At 45.0% G+C, this 14327-nt stretch overlaps 2 protein-coding genes across 2 annotated transcripts in view; one reads left to right on the forward strand and one right to left on the reverse strand.

The window, feature by feature from the left end:
* Nucleotides 1-1629, reverse strand: part of LOC146205974 (putative E3 ubiquitin-protein ligase HECTD2) — a 40420-nt gene extending 38791 nt beyond the window's left edge. Inside the window, exon 1 of the mRNA XM_084586982.1 lies at nt 1369-1629. Within this exon, the coding sequence (XP_084443108.1) occupies nt 1369-1611 (243 nt within the window). The 5' untranslated portion in view covers nt 1612-1629. The remainder of the gene's footprint in view (nt 1-1368) is intronic.
* Nucleotides 1630-11383: 9754 nt separating this feature from the next.
* Nucleotides 11384-13949, forward strand: nac (GDP-fucose transporter nac). The gene has a single exon (XM_084590622.1). The coding sequence runs from the start codon at nt 11574-11576 to the stop codon at nt 12594-12596; it is 1023 nt and encodes a 340-aa protein (XP_084446748.1). The 5' UTR covers nt 11384-11573; the 3' UTR covers nt 12597-13949.
* The last annotated feature ends 378 nt before the right edge of the window (nt 13950-14327 follow it).

Genomic DNA, 14327 nt, shown 5'->3' on the forward strand with positions numbered 1-14327 from the left:
CCCCCCCACACACACACACACCCCACCGCAGAACGAAAGCATCCTCCACATCTTTTCCATAAACCTGATTCGAATTAATTAATTCGATATAAAAACACACCCAAATCAGAAGACGCGTTGGTCCTTTCCTTTCCTTTATTTTATTTTTTTATTTTATTTTTTATTTTTTTCTGTGCCGTGAAGCTTCGTCAATTATATTCGTCATAGTTGTAACAACACAGGATTGTACACGATCGCACCACTGTAGATATCTCTTCGGCGGATAACAACAGAACATGCACACAGCTCAGTTTATCAATACTTACAGCCCTTGTCAAAAGTAAAAAGCCGCAGAGGTTCACTTCTAAGTCTTAATTGTACTGATGCTTTTGTGGCATCAGCCGTGAAGTCCTAAATTTCGGAGGAGTGAGAACTCTCACCTTCGTCAGATTTGGAACGCTGGCGGTGTGCAACGATTATCATGGCATGTCCCCCGAGGCAGGCCTCCTGGGCTCCATAATTTTGATAAAGGCTGTATGTGCCTTACTTGTTCAAAATCTACGCTACGCATTGTTAGCAAATAAGCTTTTTTTTTTTTTTCGGTAATGAGACGTAACGTTATCGTAAAAAAATATGGCCATACAGATGAAGACCGCACCTGCGCACTCCACTTTGCGCGCAGTGTGCTCATTAATCGTGATTAATGAACACACTAATTTGGAGCAGCCATATCTAGACATAGTCCAACACAAGACTTTCTCGAAACGCAGGGCACTATGTTCTTTGAGGTACAAAACGCGTTTTCAGGGCACTGTGCGTTTTCAGAGCATGCCATCACTGTTGACGTGGCACGGAGCAGCTGGGATGCGAAGTACACGTTACTGCGATCGACGTAGCCTATAGGCGACAGCGAAGCGCGTCTAAGATTCAAAAATCGACAACGAACAATTGGTGCGACCTAGGAACGTAAGGCATTAATAGCGGAACACGACTTTGGGGAGCAGGTTGTTCTTGTGGTCATCTCGAAAGCCCATTCGTTTTGTTTTTCTGGATACCAGGCACGAGCGCAACCCCGCCTTAGACGTAACGTGACATTTTTACGTATCTTTAAACGCCAGGCTACATTTTCTGCAACTTAAACATCGCTTCAAGCCCGGCGGTGCTGCGCGCACTGGCGCGTGACAGTGGTGTAAACACTGCCCCCTGCCAGGACCTGACGGGACGCCCTGTCGCTAGCTTGAGAAGCAGGATCGGTTAGGCAGCCAGAACATGACGGTGCACTAAGCAAAGCGGGGAGTAAGACAGAATAACGTAGCCTGTCCACTGACTGCCATCTGTGAGGGGCGATGCATGCACGTGTCTGGAAGTGCGCGCTGCCCCACGACTCACGATGTGCGGCAGGCTGTCTCCGGGCGCCGTCCTCCTACGCAGCGACGTGTTGGAGTTGGCGTCCCGATTATAGAAGGAGCCGCAGAATGGGCACATGGCCCGTGCCCGCGACGACACTGCTGAGATCCGGCAGGCCGGGCAGGTGAGCGACACGGCCGACTCGCGGCCGCCCGCCCCGTACACGTCCATCGCGCGTCTGCCGCGGCCACTGCCTCCGCTGTTGCTAGCAACGGCCGTAGCCATAGCGACTCGGGCCGCCAGGGCAGCCCGGGCCTTCCGGTGCTGCCACCATAGCCGCGATGCCCGCTCTCTACCAGGGATGACCTGCATCGTGCGCCGGTTTTTACAGTTCGCTCTTTCTGAAACGAGCGGGTGGTGCAGTGCACCGTTGTGGAAGCACAGGAACAAGTGGGCATGTGTGTCATGTACCTGTTTTGCGCTTACTGACATCCCATACAGAGGCTCTGTTTACTCCAATCGACGTTTTATCGGGCGTGTATTGTCAATGCGAAACATCGCAAAACTAAAACTAAAAAAAATTAGAGGGTCTCTTAGATGTCTCTTAAGAGGAGAATGGCGAAAGCCTACCCTTCCTCTCCTATCATTTGCCTCTCATCGTTTGCCTCTTATCGGCGTTAGTTGCAGTGCTACATATAATTATAATTGTTTTGCAGGAAAAGAACGGCGCAGTATCTGTCACACTTTCTACGGCAAGTGTGAGTTTGGACGGTACACCATCACTTCTGTCGCGCGGCGTTCCTTGGCGCGCGCGTTCAAGTGTGGGACTGCAGGTGGCAGGAACGCTAGACAGGAACGCATCTCGCGAAATCTCGCCGAATATGACACATCTCGCGCACGACTCTCGCGCATGGGATTTCGTTCCATGAGCCTATAAAGGCTATCGCCTTAATAACTTTCACTAGTTTCGTCTCAAGCAATGTTTATCATCAAGATAGAGGCAGATCAGCTCAAGTGGAATCCGTCGCTCGGCCCGGATGGTCAAAGCGTTCGGCTGCTGAGCACGACGACGCGGGATCGAAACCCGGCGTTTCGGTGGATGCGAAATGCGAGGAAGGTGCGAGTGCACGTAGAAACATCAGGTGGTAAAAATTAATGCGCAGTCCTCCACTACGCTGCCTTCTTTTCCTCCTTCGTTGGGCGGTTAAGGTAATAACTAGTTTCCTTGACGCATCGATTGGCTACACGGCCACAGGACACGCGCTGGACACCTTAAGAAATGAAACCGAAGCAGCCGTCTGCCTTACTTTCATATAAGTAACACATTCCCCTTTCTCCACCGCAGCGTCTTCTACGTTCTCCAGTGCAGAATAAATATGCTTTTATTTATTCATTACCAAGAGCCTCCCTTTAGGGGACGACATGCACGCTGCTGTCTCTCATCCCACTGAATTGCATTTTCGGTACCGGCTCACACAATAGAGCCCATATCAGGACATGCTGTGTGGTTGAGTGCCGTTCAAAAAACCAGTATGAAAGCAAGCGAATGGTGAGCAAACAGCACGCATGCTCAAGTGTGTCCTTTTCCTGCTTTCGACCGTGTTCCTCATCATAGTCTTATACCCAAACTAACTCAGTTGAATATTCACCCTACTGTTGTTACTTGGATTGCGGACTTCCTCAGCGCTAGACTTCAGTTCACCTCCATTAATAACTACAACTCTGCTCACTCTAGAGTCACTTCTGGGGTACCACAGGGGAGCGTCCTTGGCCCACTCCTTTTTTTAATATACATTAATGATCTACCCAACTCTGTGGCTTCTCGAATTAGGCTCTTTGCCGATGACTGCGTAATATACCGAAATATTTCTTCTATCACTGATCAACAATGTTTGCAAACTGACCTTGATGCAGTAACCGCATGGTGCACAGCTTGGCTTATGCCACTTAATACTTCCAAAACTAAGATTTTGTCTTTCACTCGCAGCGCTCGCATTCCCACAACTTATTTTCTAAATAACAACTCTGTCGAACTTGCTACTACCTACAAGTACCTTGGAGTTCATCTGCAATCTGACTTAACATGGCACAACCACATTAATATAACTTTAGCATCCGCCAACCGCTCACTCGGCCTTCTAAAGCACGACCTCAGACAGGCTTCCCCCCCCCCCCCCCCCCCCCCACGCCTGAAGAAACTAGCGTTCCTCACGCTCATTCGTCCGAAGATTGAATATGCATCAGCCATCTGGGATCCTGAACAAGCCTATCTCCTACCTAACATTGAGTCCTTGCAGAACCGTGCTGCGCGTTTTATTTATTCTGACTACTCAATACTACCAGTGCCACTGCCCTAAAAAATCGCGCCGAATTAGAAGACTTGTCTTTCCGCCGCAAAACTATCACGGCTAGCACTTTTCCATAAACTGTATCACCATACATCTCTCCACCACGATTTTTTCCTATCACCATCAGCCTTCTTTCCACGGCTCGACCATCCGCACAAAGTTAAGCGCATCGCATGTCGTTCATCTGCATTTGCGAAGTCATTCATACCACGCACTATCATAGAGTGAAACGATCTACCAGCACACATAGCCATTGAATCCAACGCCTCCACATTTCACGATCTCATCCGCAGCGACGTTGACATTTGAAATGTACTTTTTTTGGCAATACGTACACACTGTAGTACGTTCATTTCTGTTATGCCTTATTGTTTTCTTAAACCTATACGTTGTATTCTATTGCTTTCTATAACCTGTTTCTTTATCCTCTGGTGCTTAATTATTTTCCCGTGTTATATTTAGCCTGTTTATTGTTCATTTGCTTTTTAATAATGTTCCTGTTACATGTTTTTTTACACGGACCCCCCCCCCCCCCCTATGTAATACCCTCGAATGAGGGCTCTTAGGGGTATTTTAATAAATAAATAAATAGGGGCTGAGTTTGTTGAATAAAATCAGTTGTCAGTTTGCGCTCGTCCCTAAGCAAGCTGGTCGCCCTGCCAGGCGACTGCACCTTTAGCTTCAGGCCTCAGCTCCTCCTAGGCAAATCTAGGCAAAAAACAAACAAAGAAACAAGCAAATGAATTTTAATGGTAATAATTGGAGGCGAAGCTAGCCGTTAGTGTTAGCCAGATCGCATTTTAAAATTTCAAAAACTCACCTTTTGTCGTCGCTATGCCCCAACAATTTTCGGCCACCGCGCGCCCGGAATCGAAAAGCGCGCGCTGCGACGCGCCGATTATCACTGAACGTTACTCTGTGACGTACCTGCCACGTGATCTGCCCTGTCCCGTCCGCGCTTCAGTGCTCGCCACTTCTGTCGCTGCTCTTGCTAGGGTTTCTAGGTTCCCTACTCTAGCAAACGCAGCAGAGAGAATAGTGACGTCTAGTGACTGACGTCGCTTCACGGCCCAAAGAAGGCGGAAGCTTCAGCGGGCGCTATTTGAAAGCGGCGCACTGCGCCGGAAAGGTTTTGCGCTAGGGCACCCAAGGTTATCGCATATCCTTCAAGTTAAAAAAAAAATGTTCTGACGGACGTCCGCTTGCATCAGTATCCCCAATCAATTGCTCCACGTTTCTCTGCGCACCGGACAAAAGCACATGCTCGCCTGTAAGCACGATGAGTACTTTAGTGTTCTCATTCCGAACCTCAGACCAATTTCGTTCACAGGCTGCAGTAAAACTTGTTGCTGGGCTAGTTGGTAGCAGAAGACAGGGGCAGGGACAGGCTGCAGAAGACAGGGAACGTGGAGTACGCGACAGGCGGAGGAACTTAAAGGCTGAATGGGGCAAATTTTCTTTACCATTCATGTTAAAATGTTTCCGAAGGTGAATCATGTACAAATCATGCCGAAAAATTGGACTAATCAATCTACAGTGAAGTACAAGCCAATAGTCGAACCATAAGCTTCGAGATAAGTCGAAACAAAAACTCGGCGCGCCATTCAAAAATTAGGATGGCCAGTCTTTACGCTTTTCATCGCGAGGTATATTATCGTGATCAGACATCAAAACCAAAACTCACGGTAAAAAATGAGTTGCATTCCAAACTAAATAATATTGCCAGGAAAGTTTCGTTTTCTTGTAATGTTATCTTAATAGAAAAAAAAAAAAAAAAAGCTTTCCCCTTCATTTTCAACGTTTTTATTCCACCGATTAGATCTGCAATCTAAACATGCAGTTTGTTCTCATATAACGTCAAAGAATTTTGTTGCACTAAATTCAGTCACGAAAATTCAAATAAAGCGAGGAAAAAATAATTGAGGGGGCCTATGCACTGGTTCGCACAGGGTGCCTATTGGGGAAAGGCCGGCCCTGGGTGGCAGGTGCCAAGAGCCCGTACAAACAATGGGTACTAGATGTTATCCTTTAAACTACCAACTATTTTCAATTCTTTTGCAGAATACATTGCATAATTGTTACAAATGTTTTTAATATTTTTTTTAACTATCTGTATGAGTATATGTATGTAGTTGTTGGTTATCTGTCAGCAGAAATTGTCCTCTATGTTTATGATGCGTGAATGTGTCATAATCTTATGTATGAGTGTTGTATACCACTTTTGCTCACGACTGTAATTGTACGCTGTATGCCTTGTGAGGGAAAGCAGACCTCGACAAGCCTATGGCTTTTTTGTCTGTGTATCCGCAGTATTCGCAATATTAAAATAAAATTTCATTCATTCATTCATCGATTCATTCATTCATTCCACTAATTAGAGCGGTCAATTACAGCCCCAGAAAAGTAACTGATAATTACAGAATAGTAATCGATTACAATTGCGCTACTTTTCTTCGAACTTTATTGCCATAACACAAACTTGCTCAAACTGCAATTGACGTTCTCTCATAGCCTAAGTCGCTTTGGTACGTTAAACCCCATAAACCAATCAAACAAATCAAACTGCAAGAAACTAGTGCAACTTGCTCGCACTTTTTTTACACGCAGTTAAGTTTCAACGGGAGTTGTTTTTCAAAGCTGTCGTCACCGATTTTTCAACGCTTCTTTTCGAAAACACGAGTCGGATAAACCTTACGCTCCCTACACGTAAGCGCTAAATTAGGTCAGGGCGGTGTTGCACTGTAAGAACGCCTTGCTTACCCGCTAGTAGTTGCACAATGCTTCGATGGCAGTTTCTGTGGCCTGCTTAATCCACCGCGGTCGCTCAGTGGTTAGGCCACTAGACTGCTGAACCCAGGGACGTCGGGTCGAATCCCGACCGCGGCGGCCGCTTTTCGATGGAGTCAAAAGGAAAGACTCCTGTGTACTGCGCGATGTCAATGCCAATTAAAGGACCCTAGATGATCGAAATCTCCGAAGCCCTTCACTACGGCGTGTCTCGTAGCCGAAGTCGATTTGGGACGATAAACCCCTATAACCGAACCAAACCAAACATCCTCTATGAAACGCCGCTCTTCGTTGTTGGCGCTGTGAATGGGCACTGCATAGGGTACCTTCAAGGCACCGTAGCACTGCACGTAATGTCGCTAAAAAGATGAAAAACGTGTCGGTGTTTTCTTTTGAACATCAGAGGCGGCTTCTCGTGTGCAAGCCTATCAAATCAGGTCGAATTTTTCAGCCAAAATCTTTTGGCGCTCCTGACGTCGCTCTGCACTAGACAACCATTTGTCCTGAAATCAAGGAATTGCAATATATGCCAGCAGAAGCTGCATCAAGAACGAACACCGCGAAGAGCGCAACATATGAGGCAGCCGCGCGCGCCGTCGTGCTGCGGAACAGTTTGACGCAATCGGATTGTCACTGATGTTTCGCCCCTGTAGCATACGCAGAACGTCATAAATAGTCATAAATTACCTAAAAAAAAATAATTGAATTTCCCGAAACGCTCCTTTTCGAAAAATAATCACTTGATTACATAATTACTAAAAGATGTTATTAACTACAAGTAATTATTCATTATACGCCGTAAGCCATACCAAACCAAGTCTGACGTTCCTTTATCCGCTTATCTCCTAAGAAAACGCTCAGCACATAATAGCGCGATCTAAGGATGATTCCTTCAGGCTTAATCTGATCAAAGTAAACTGCCGTAACACAGTTTACTCTCGAAAAGAAATTAAATGAGCTTTAGTTCGTCTATCTTGCGGCGTCATATTTATCGCATGAAAACTGAGCGACCGTTGCGTCCGCAAAAATGTATTGTTCCTCTCTTGCTCAGACGAACGTGAAAGCCTTCAAGCCGCACTCTGTACGGTGGCTGTGGTCGATTGCACCTAATGTTTTCATCGTGTCACGAAAAGCAGAGTTCTAAATACACGCCCGATCACGGCGGTGCCGCAAGTGTTCCATACCGTTGGGCACCACGCAACCAACGAGAGTTTCCTACCCCGACTAGCCTATTCAAACACTGTCTACTGATAAATGGCTACTTCCTCGCGTCGGAAGAAATTACGATAAAGAAGCGTTTAATTTCTTGACATCCGATATTCTTAACAGCTACAAATTCAATCGGCCTAGTGTGTACATCTCGCGACGTGCTTTCAAACTGTATTTTGAGAACAGAATTTCTCAAACAGTTCAAAATAGTGCCGTATGTATATGCATCCTTTTTGCTGTTTTGTTATTATTGGACAACCGTATGTGTCACTCCTTTAATATCGTGGCCCCATCGGGGTGGCGCAGTGGTTAGTAGTAGAACGCTCGACTTCCGCTTGCCCAAGAATGCGGGATCGAATCTCGGCCCCGGCGGCCGCTTTTCGATGGAGGCGAAAAGCTAGGCGCCCGTGTGCTGTGCGATGTCAGTGCACGTTAAAGAACCACAGGTGGTCGAAATCTCCGGAGCTCTCCACCGTGATGTCGCTAATAGCATAAGTCGCTTTGAGACGTTAAATCCCATGAACCAAACTAAACATGTACTGCCTCCACATGCCACGTCATTTGGTGTTGCTTTTGTAAACGCCACAGGCATGCTCAAGCTATTTTTGTTATCTTTATTTTGCTATTATTTATTAATACTGCAAATACCTCTCTTGAGTTATTACATTAGGGGCGGGTTGTTGCAGCACGTCGATAACTTTTTTTTTTTTTTTTTAATAAGCGCCTTGAAGTGCATTGTGGTGAATTGTATCGCCAGGAAGGCGATTCCAGCCTTTGGCTGTCTCGAGAAGGAAAGCCTTAATATTCGCCGTGGTGGGGTATGTGCGGACGGTGATAGACTCCTTTATCATGATTAAGGTGGTCATAAAGCAGGTATGAGCATGTCTGAACGTGTATATATGCTTCAGAATAAATCTTTATATTGCATTACGCTTCAGTGCGGCTAATGGGTGCGCTGTACAGGGGATGCGGACCACGTGAGCCTTCACCATAAGTAGTTACGTATAAAAATAAAGAGCAAATAAACGCAGAGCTATACACGAGATGTTTGCCCATAGCGGCCGGCATGAAGCGCAGATTTCTGAGAAAGAAGAACTGCAGATTGGGCTAGTTGGTGTTGCTTCAAAATGGCGGATTAACAGCGCAAAACAGACACAGACCAAGAAAGAGCCAAGGCACGCAAACCAGCGCTGGTTCGTGTGTCTCGTTTCTTTCTTGGTCTGTGTCTATTTTGCGCTGTTAATCCGCCATTCTGAGAAAGAACATTGCAGAAAGAACCTATGGAAGCACATTAGAAAGTAAAAAAATAAAAAAAGTGCCTCGACCGCGTGAAGTTGTTGAAGCCAAAATAACTTAATTAGCGTATTTCTTCAAGCGGTAAGCGCCCGAAAAGATTTACTGGCATTTTAGGAACTGCGAAAGTAGCGGTTTAAAGTGAGCCCCCTGTTCAATATATATATTCTTTTTTTTTTTTTTTTTTTTTTTTTTCAAATGCCAAACTGCTAAAATTTTCCTGTGGCAGTAAACACGTGGGTCAAAATGGTTGAGACACGGCTACGAAGTGAGATCACGGCTGCCCACTGCCGCATCGCACCGTGCTCGGGTTGACCTTGCTGGTACGCGGCGGCCTCCTACACCAACCCGGCGGCAGCGGTGCGTGACGAAGCGAGGTGGCATGTGCCGGGCGCCGCCGGATGTCTAAAACATGAACGCTCGCACGTATCGACCGCGTTGGCGTGATAAGCCTGCCGATGGGCGCCCTTTGATCCAGCTCTGGAGGGACACCCAGTGGCCCGCACCGGGATGCGTGGCGTTCGGTTCCGCGAACGCAACAGCGTTGCATATCCGCGACGCGACCGATATGGGGCAGCAGAGTTCGACCGCCAGCACCCGTTCATGAGGTCGTAGACTCGCTCGGAAACTGAAAGCTCTGCACGGCAGCAGCCGCAGCACTGCTGGCCGAGACAGCTCATAGGCGTGATTTGTAAATATTTATATGCGACAAAGGGCGCAGAGACAGTGCGTAAATTTGTGGCGTTTGAAAGTCGTTCGCTTCCCTGCCGAGGCTCAGGAGAGAGAGAGAGCACATGTCAGGTCACATTCTATACTATTCAAGAAAGAAATGCATGGCCAGATGAGCTGTGAATTTGTATGAGCTGTGCGCACATTGCTATGTGTTCCAAGCTCGGCGGCGTAAATATGATGATTGACTTCGTTGCGGTTGCGCTGAGTAAGAACACTATACGAAACTATTACAATGCGAGCGAGACGCATCACTTGATATGTTTAGAGCGCATAGCGTTAAACAAACACAAGCCTTTTTTTTTTTTTTTTTTTTTTGCGCATTTGCTGTACTGTCCAAATGTAGGCACAGCCTTGTGCTCAGCAAACAAAGTTACAGGACATTGATTGCAATTCAGGAACTCGATCTGAATTGCAAGAGTTGCAAAGGTTAACAGATGCAGGCGTTGCCGTTTTGGCCTTGTTGGTATCCATGCAATCATATGGATGGTTGCCTTTCTGGCCGCAGCGATGCGATCGCACGGGTGTATCTATGCACGTGCTCCTTCATCTGCAATGTTCCCTACGTCCGACCGTTTTTACGCTTTTGTTCGTGTAAATTGGTAATACGGGTTAAGGTAAAGGTATCGAAACTGTCTCTTTCAATGGGCACCTCAAAGTGCGCTGGTATATCGCACATAACACGACTGACTTTAGCATTTTACGCAGCCGGTGTTTCATCCCACATGATGAAAAGTCTAACTACCCTTCTCCATTCTCCTTGTCAAGGTTTTAGTGCCCACTGAGAGGTCAGTGAGTGCCACAGTACAATAGTTCACTGCAACCGTACTATAGTGTAAAATTCTAATACTCTGTAATAATAGCATACAGCATAGAAAAACTTTATATCAGATCATCAGGATGGCGGCTTCGCCCTCCCGTGCTTATCAGACGGCCGAGATCCCTTGGAAGCTGGCGGCTTCGAAGGCTTGTCTGATTGTGTTTGTATAATATTTATTTATTTATTTATTTATTTATTTATTTATTTATTTATTTATTTATTTATTTATTTATTTATTTATTTATTTATTTATTTATTTATTTATTTTTGAGGTCCTGGCGATGTAGCAAAACCTCCCATGACTCCTTGCAATTCCCTAAAGTTTTGGATTGGGCGCATGCCCACATCATATGGGCTGCCAGTTCTCCACAGGCCCTACATTTGCCGCCGTTGAAGCCAGGCAGGAACCTACTCAGCGTGGCTGGGTTCAGAAAAGTGCCCACCTGCAACTGCCTCCATGCTACTTTCTTCTTCTTGCTGAACTTCCTATGCGGGTCTGGATAGTATCTTCGTCTTCTACTAAGCATCTAGAACTGCGTGATATCGCGGAAAGGATACAGCCGCTCGTTTCCTGAAATGTGTCCATCCTCGGAGGGAGTCGAATAACAGCATTAAGCATTTCAATTTTACCGCCACAATATTATAGCATTCACTCCATAGGTGGCGCAAAACTGCATGACGCAAAAAGAGCTTAGATCAAAACTTTGCCAAAAATTTAATGTTTCAAAACAAAAATTACCACATGCAAAATATAAAAACATGTCTTTTTTTGTATTTTATTACATATTTTATTAAAGCCAGTCTACTTCACAAAAACCACTAGGTGACGCCACCAAAGTTGCAGGCGAATCCATTGAATGCCAATCCGATCCCTAGGCGTAAATTGGAGGATGCGACGCGGTTGACGCGGCAGTCTCAATCGTTGTGGTAGTGTTCTGAATTGAGTGCTCGTTACGTATTACAACGTCCCGTACTGTTGGGAACGGCCTGGAAGCGCTGTTCCGTGGCATTCTGTTGCTTTAGTTATCCTCCCAGCCGTTACACGCAGGCTTCACTGAACCATGGGTGACCGAGCGATTGCGGTGAAGTACTTTCGAATCGCAGGCGTTGTCAGTGCATATTGGTTAATTTCAATATCACTCGTTTTTATCAACAACTCCCTGTTGTCGGACAAGAAGCGGAAGCTCGACGCCCCTCTCTTCATCACGTTCTTTCAGTGCTTCGTGTCCTACGTTCTGTGCATTATCCTGAGCTATGTGAGCGAGAAGCTTCCGAGCTTGTTTCAGTTTCCGAAGGTTAACCACGACTTCACTACACTGAAAGCGCTGATGCCTCTATCCGGTTTTTTCGTTGCCATGGTGACCTTCAACAACCTCTGCCTGAAGCACGTTGGTGTTGCCTTCTACACTGTCAGCCGATCTCTCACAACCGTGTTCAACGTGATATTCACCTTCCTTGTGCTGCGCCAGACGACATCAGTGCCCGCCATCACCTGCTGCGGCATTATCGTTGCCGGTTTTCTTCTGGGTGTGAACCAGGAAGGTCACATGGGATCTTTGTCAGCGTTTGGTGTGACGTGTGGTGTGCTTGCCAGTGCAACGCTGTCAATGTACAGTATTTACACAAAGAAAATGTTGCCGCTAGTTGGAGACAGTGTATCGCTGCTCACTTTCTACAATAATGTTAATGCAGTTATCCTTTTCCTTCCGCTAGTCATAGTTTTTGGTGAAGTGCCTGTCATCTACAATTTTCCCTTCTTAACTGACCCTGTGTTCTGGAGCCTTATGCTTGTTAGTGGTGTCTTTGGCTTTCTGATTGGCTACGTAACAATGCTACAAATTCAGGTTACATCCCCTCTTACCCACAATGTTAGCGGTACTGCAAAAGCTTGCACACAGACAGTGCTGGCTGTAGTCTGGTTCTCTGAACTGAAGTCTGTCCTGTGGTGGGTTAGTAATGGGTTGGTTCTCCTGGGCTCTGCAGCGTACACACGTGTGCGGCAGCTTGAAATGTTGAAGCACCACATGCAAACAGCAAAGCCCGAGGACAAAGCTGAGAGCAAGGGCCCAGTCATCAGGGTCTAAAGCTTGTGTTCACTGAAACAAACTAGTTCAGGTTCCCTCCAAAACAAAATTTCTTAATCCTGCTGCTGAGGTAGTTGTGGCCTGTTTACATAAGTAACATGACAGTGTTTCTTGATGACAGTTCTGTAAGTCCTATGTGAAAAAAAAAAAAAAATGTGTCAGGTATGAGTTAGGTGCATGTTGGCAAGTTGCATTTTTGTATAACAAAGCATGAACATGCCCAATTTGTTGTCTCATGTAACTAGAAGTTTCATAAACAGTATGTTGTGCTGTTTTTGTTTTTTCCTGCAAGTGCTTGATTGTGATTCATATTTTCATGTTTTTGTCTAGTTTCTGCTGCACTTCGGATGCAGTGAATGAAGGCTGGCAAGCAGTTGAGAGGTGGTGCCCATTTTTTTTTTTTTTTTTTCATAAATTTTTGTCTAAGTCCAAAATCTGGATACAAACATTGTCAGATTGAAATGCCTTCTCTTGCTTATTCTGAATTTTCTGTCAGTTTAATGCGCACAAATATTGGAGTGAAGATGCTGCCACAAGCATTTTGCACTATGACTTGTCATCTAAAGGACTTAATGATGTCACAGGAGCAAGATAACATGATGCATCCACTTCCTTATAGCTTAGTGTGTAGTGTCAGCGTTGTTCTAGTTTTGTTATTAAGTTTTGTTTTGTACTAGAGTGCAAGTAATTATTGTGGCTACTTATTGGTCTGGTTAAATTTGAGTCTTTTTTAAACTTTCCTTTCTAAACATGTTTTGTTCACCAAAAGCTGTTTCATTACTAAGTGTTGCTGCTGTAGTATCTCGTTATTTTTTACGACCCCAACACCCTGCTGCTGCCAACCATTCCTAGGCATGCTGACAGCTTCTATCAATTATTGCTGAACATTGGCAGGAGAAATGTACAGAAAAGTTTTATGGACAGATGGGAAACTGCAGGTAGCCATACTGTAAAATAAACTATTATGCTGGAATTTATATGTGTAATAAACCAGGATATCTTCATTCTATTCAGTAATACCTACTTCTGCTCTGCCTATGAGCATATAAACACTATTAAAGTGAATACGAGTACTGCCGCTATTGCAAATGTGGAGAATGAATTCAAAGTGCTTTCACTTTTTTGATGTACATATTTGGTGCAATTAGTCTTACATGCGCAGTAGATAAGAAAATTTTCCACGTTTCCTCTTTTCATATTTTTGTATACTTTGTTGGTTGCACAATTTACTGTTACCTTTAATTCATACTATTATGTAAAGTTGCCTCATCTAGTCATCTGTGTTGAACCCTTTGTATTCGTTGAAGCACAGCTTTTTTGATATTATATAAACATTGCACTTTTTATCTTTGACTTGTCTCTCAATCTTTACAGTTTATACTCTGAACTGGTAGTTGCATAATGTCTCAGGTAATTGTTTTTCCTCCACAAGGTTTTTTTTTTTCTAGATGGCACAAAAAGTGGGTTTAGCATTTTTAATAGTCGTGTTTGGTTTTTCTTTCTGATAGTCATATTGTGTACTGTAAAGTAGGTAGGCTATGGACATTTATTGAAGGATCTGTGTTTGAAAGGGCAGGAAATATTTTCTAAATTTTGTGCTAGAAATGAATAATTGGGATGTCATAGATCAATTCACACATGCAAATATTAATTTTGGAAAAGTGGAAACACTTCAGTAAGCCAGCTTATCCACTTTGGTCTTAGTTATGTAGAAAGGGATGCTTTCCAGTG

The sequence above is a fragment of the Amblyomma maculatum genome, chromosome 1 (assembly GCF_055883805.1).
Source record: "Amblyomma maculatum isolate TAMU_Amacu chromosome 1, ASM5588380v1, whole genome shotgun sequence".
In the NCBI taxonomy this organism is placed as follows: domain Eukaryota; kingdom Metazoa; phylum Arthropoda; class Arachnida; order Ixodida; family Ixodidae; genus Amblyomma; species Amblyomma maculatum.

Excerpts from the sequence above, each read along its gene's own strand:
- nac (XM_084590622.1), top strand. The coding sequence starts at position 11,574 with ATGGGTGACCGAGCGATTGCGGTGAAGTACTTTCGAATCGCAGGCGTT.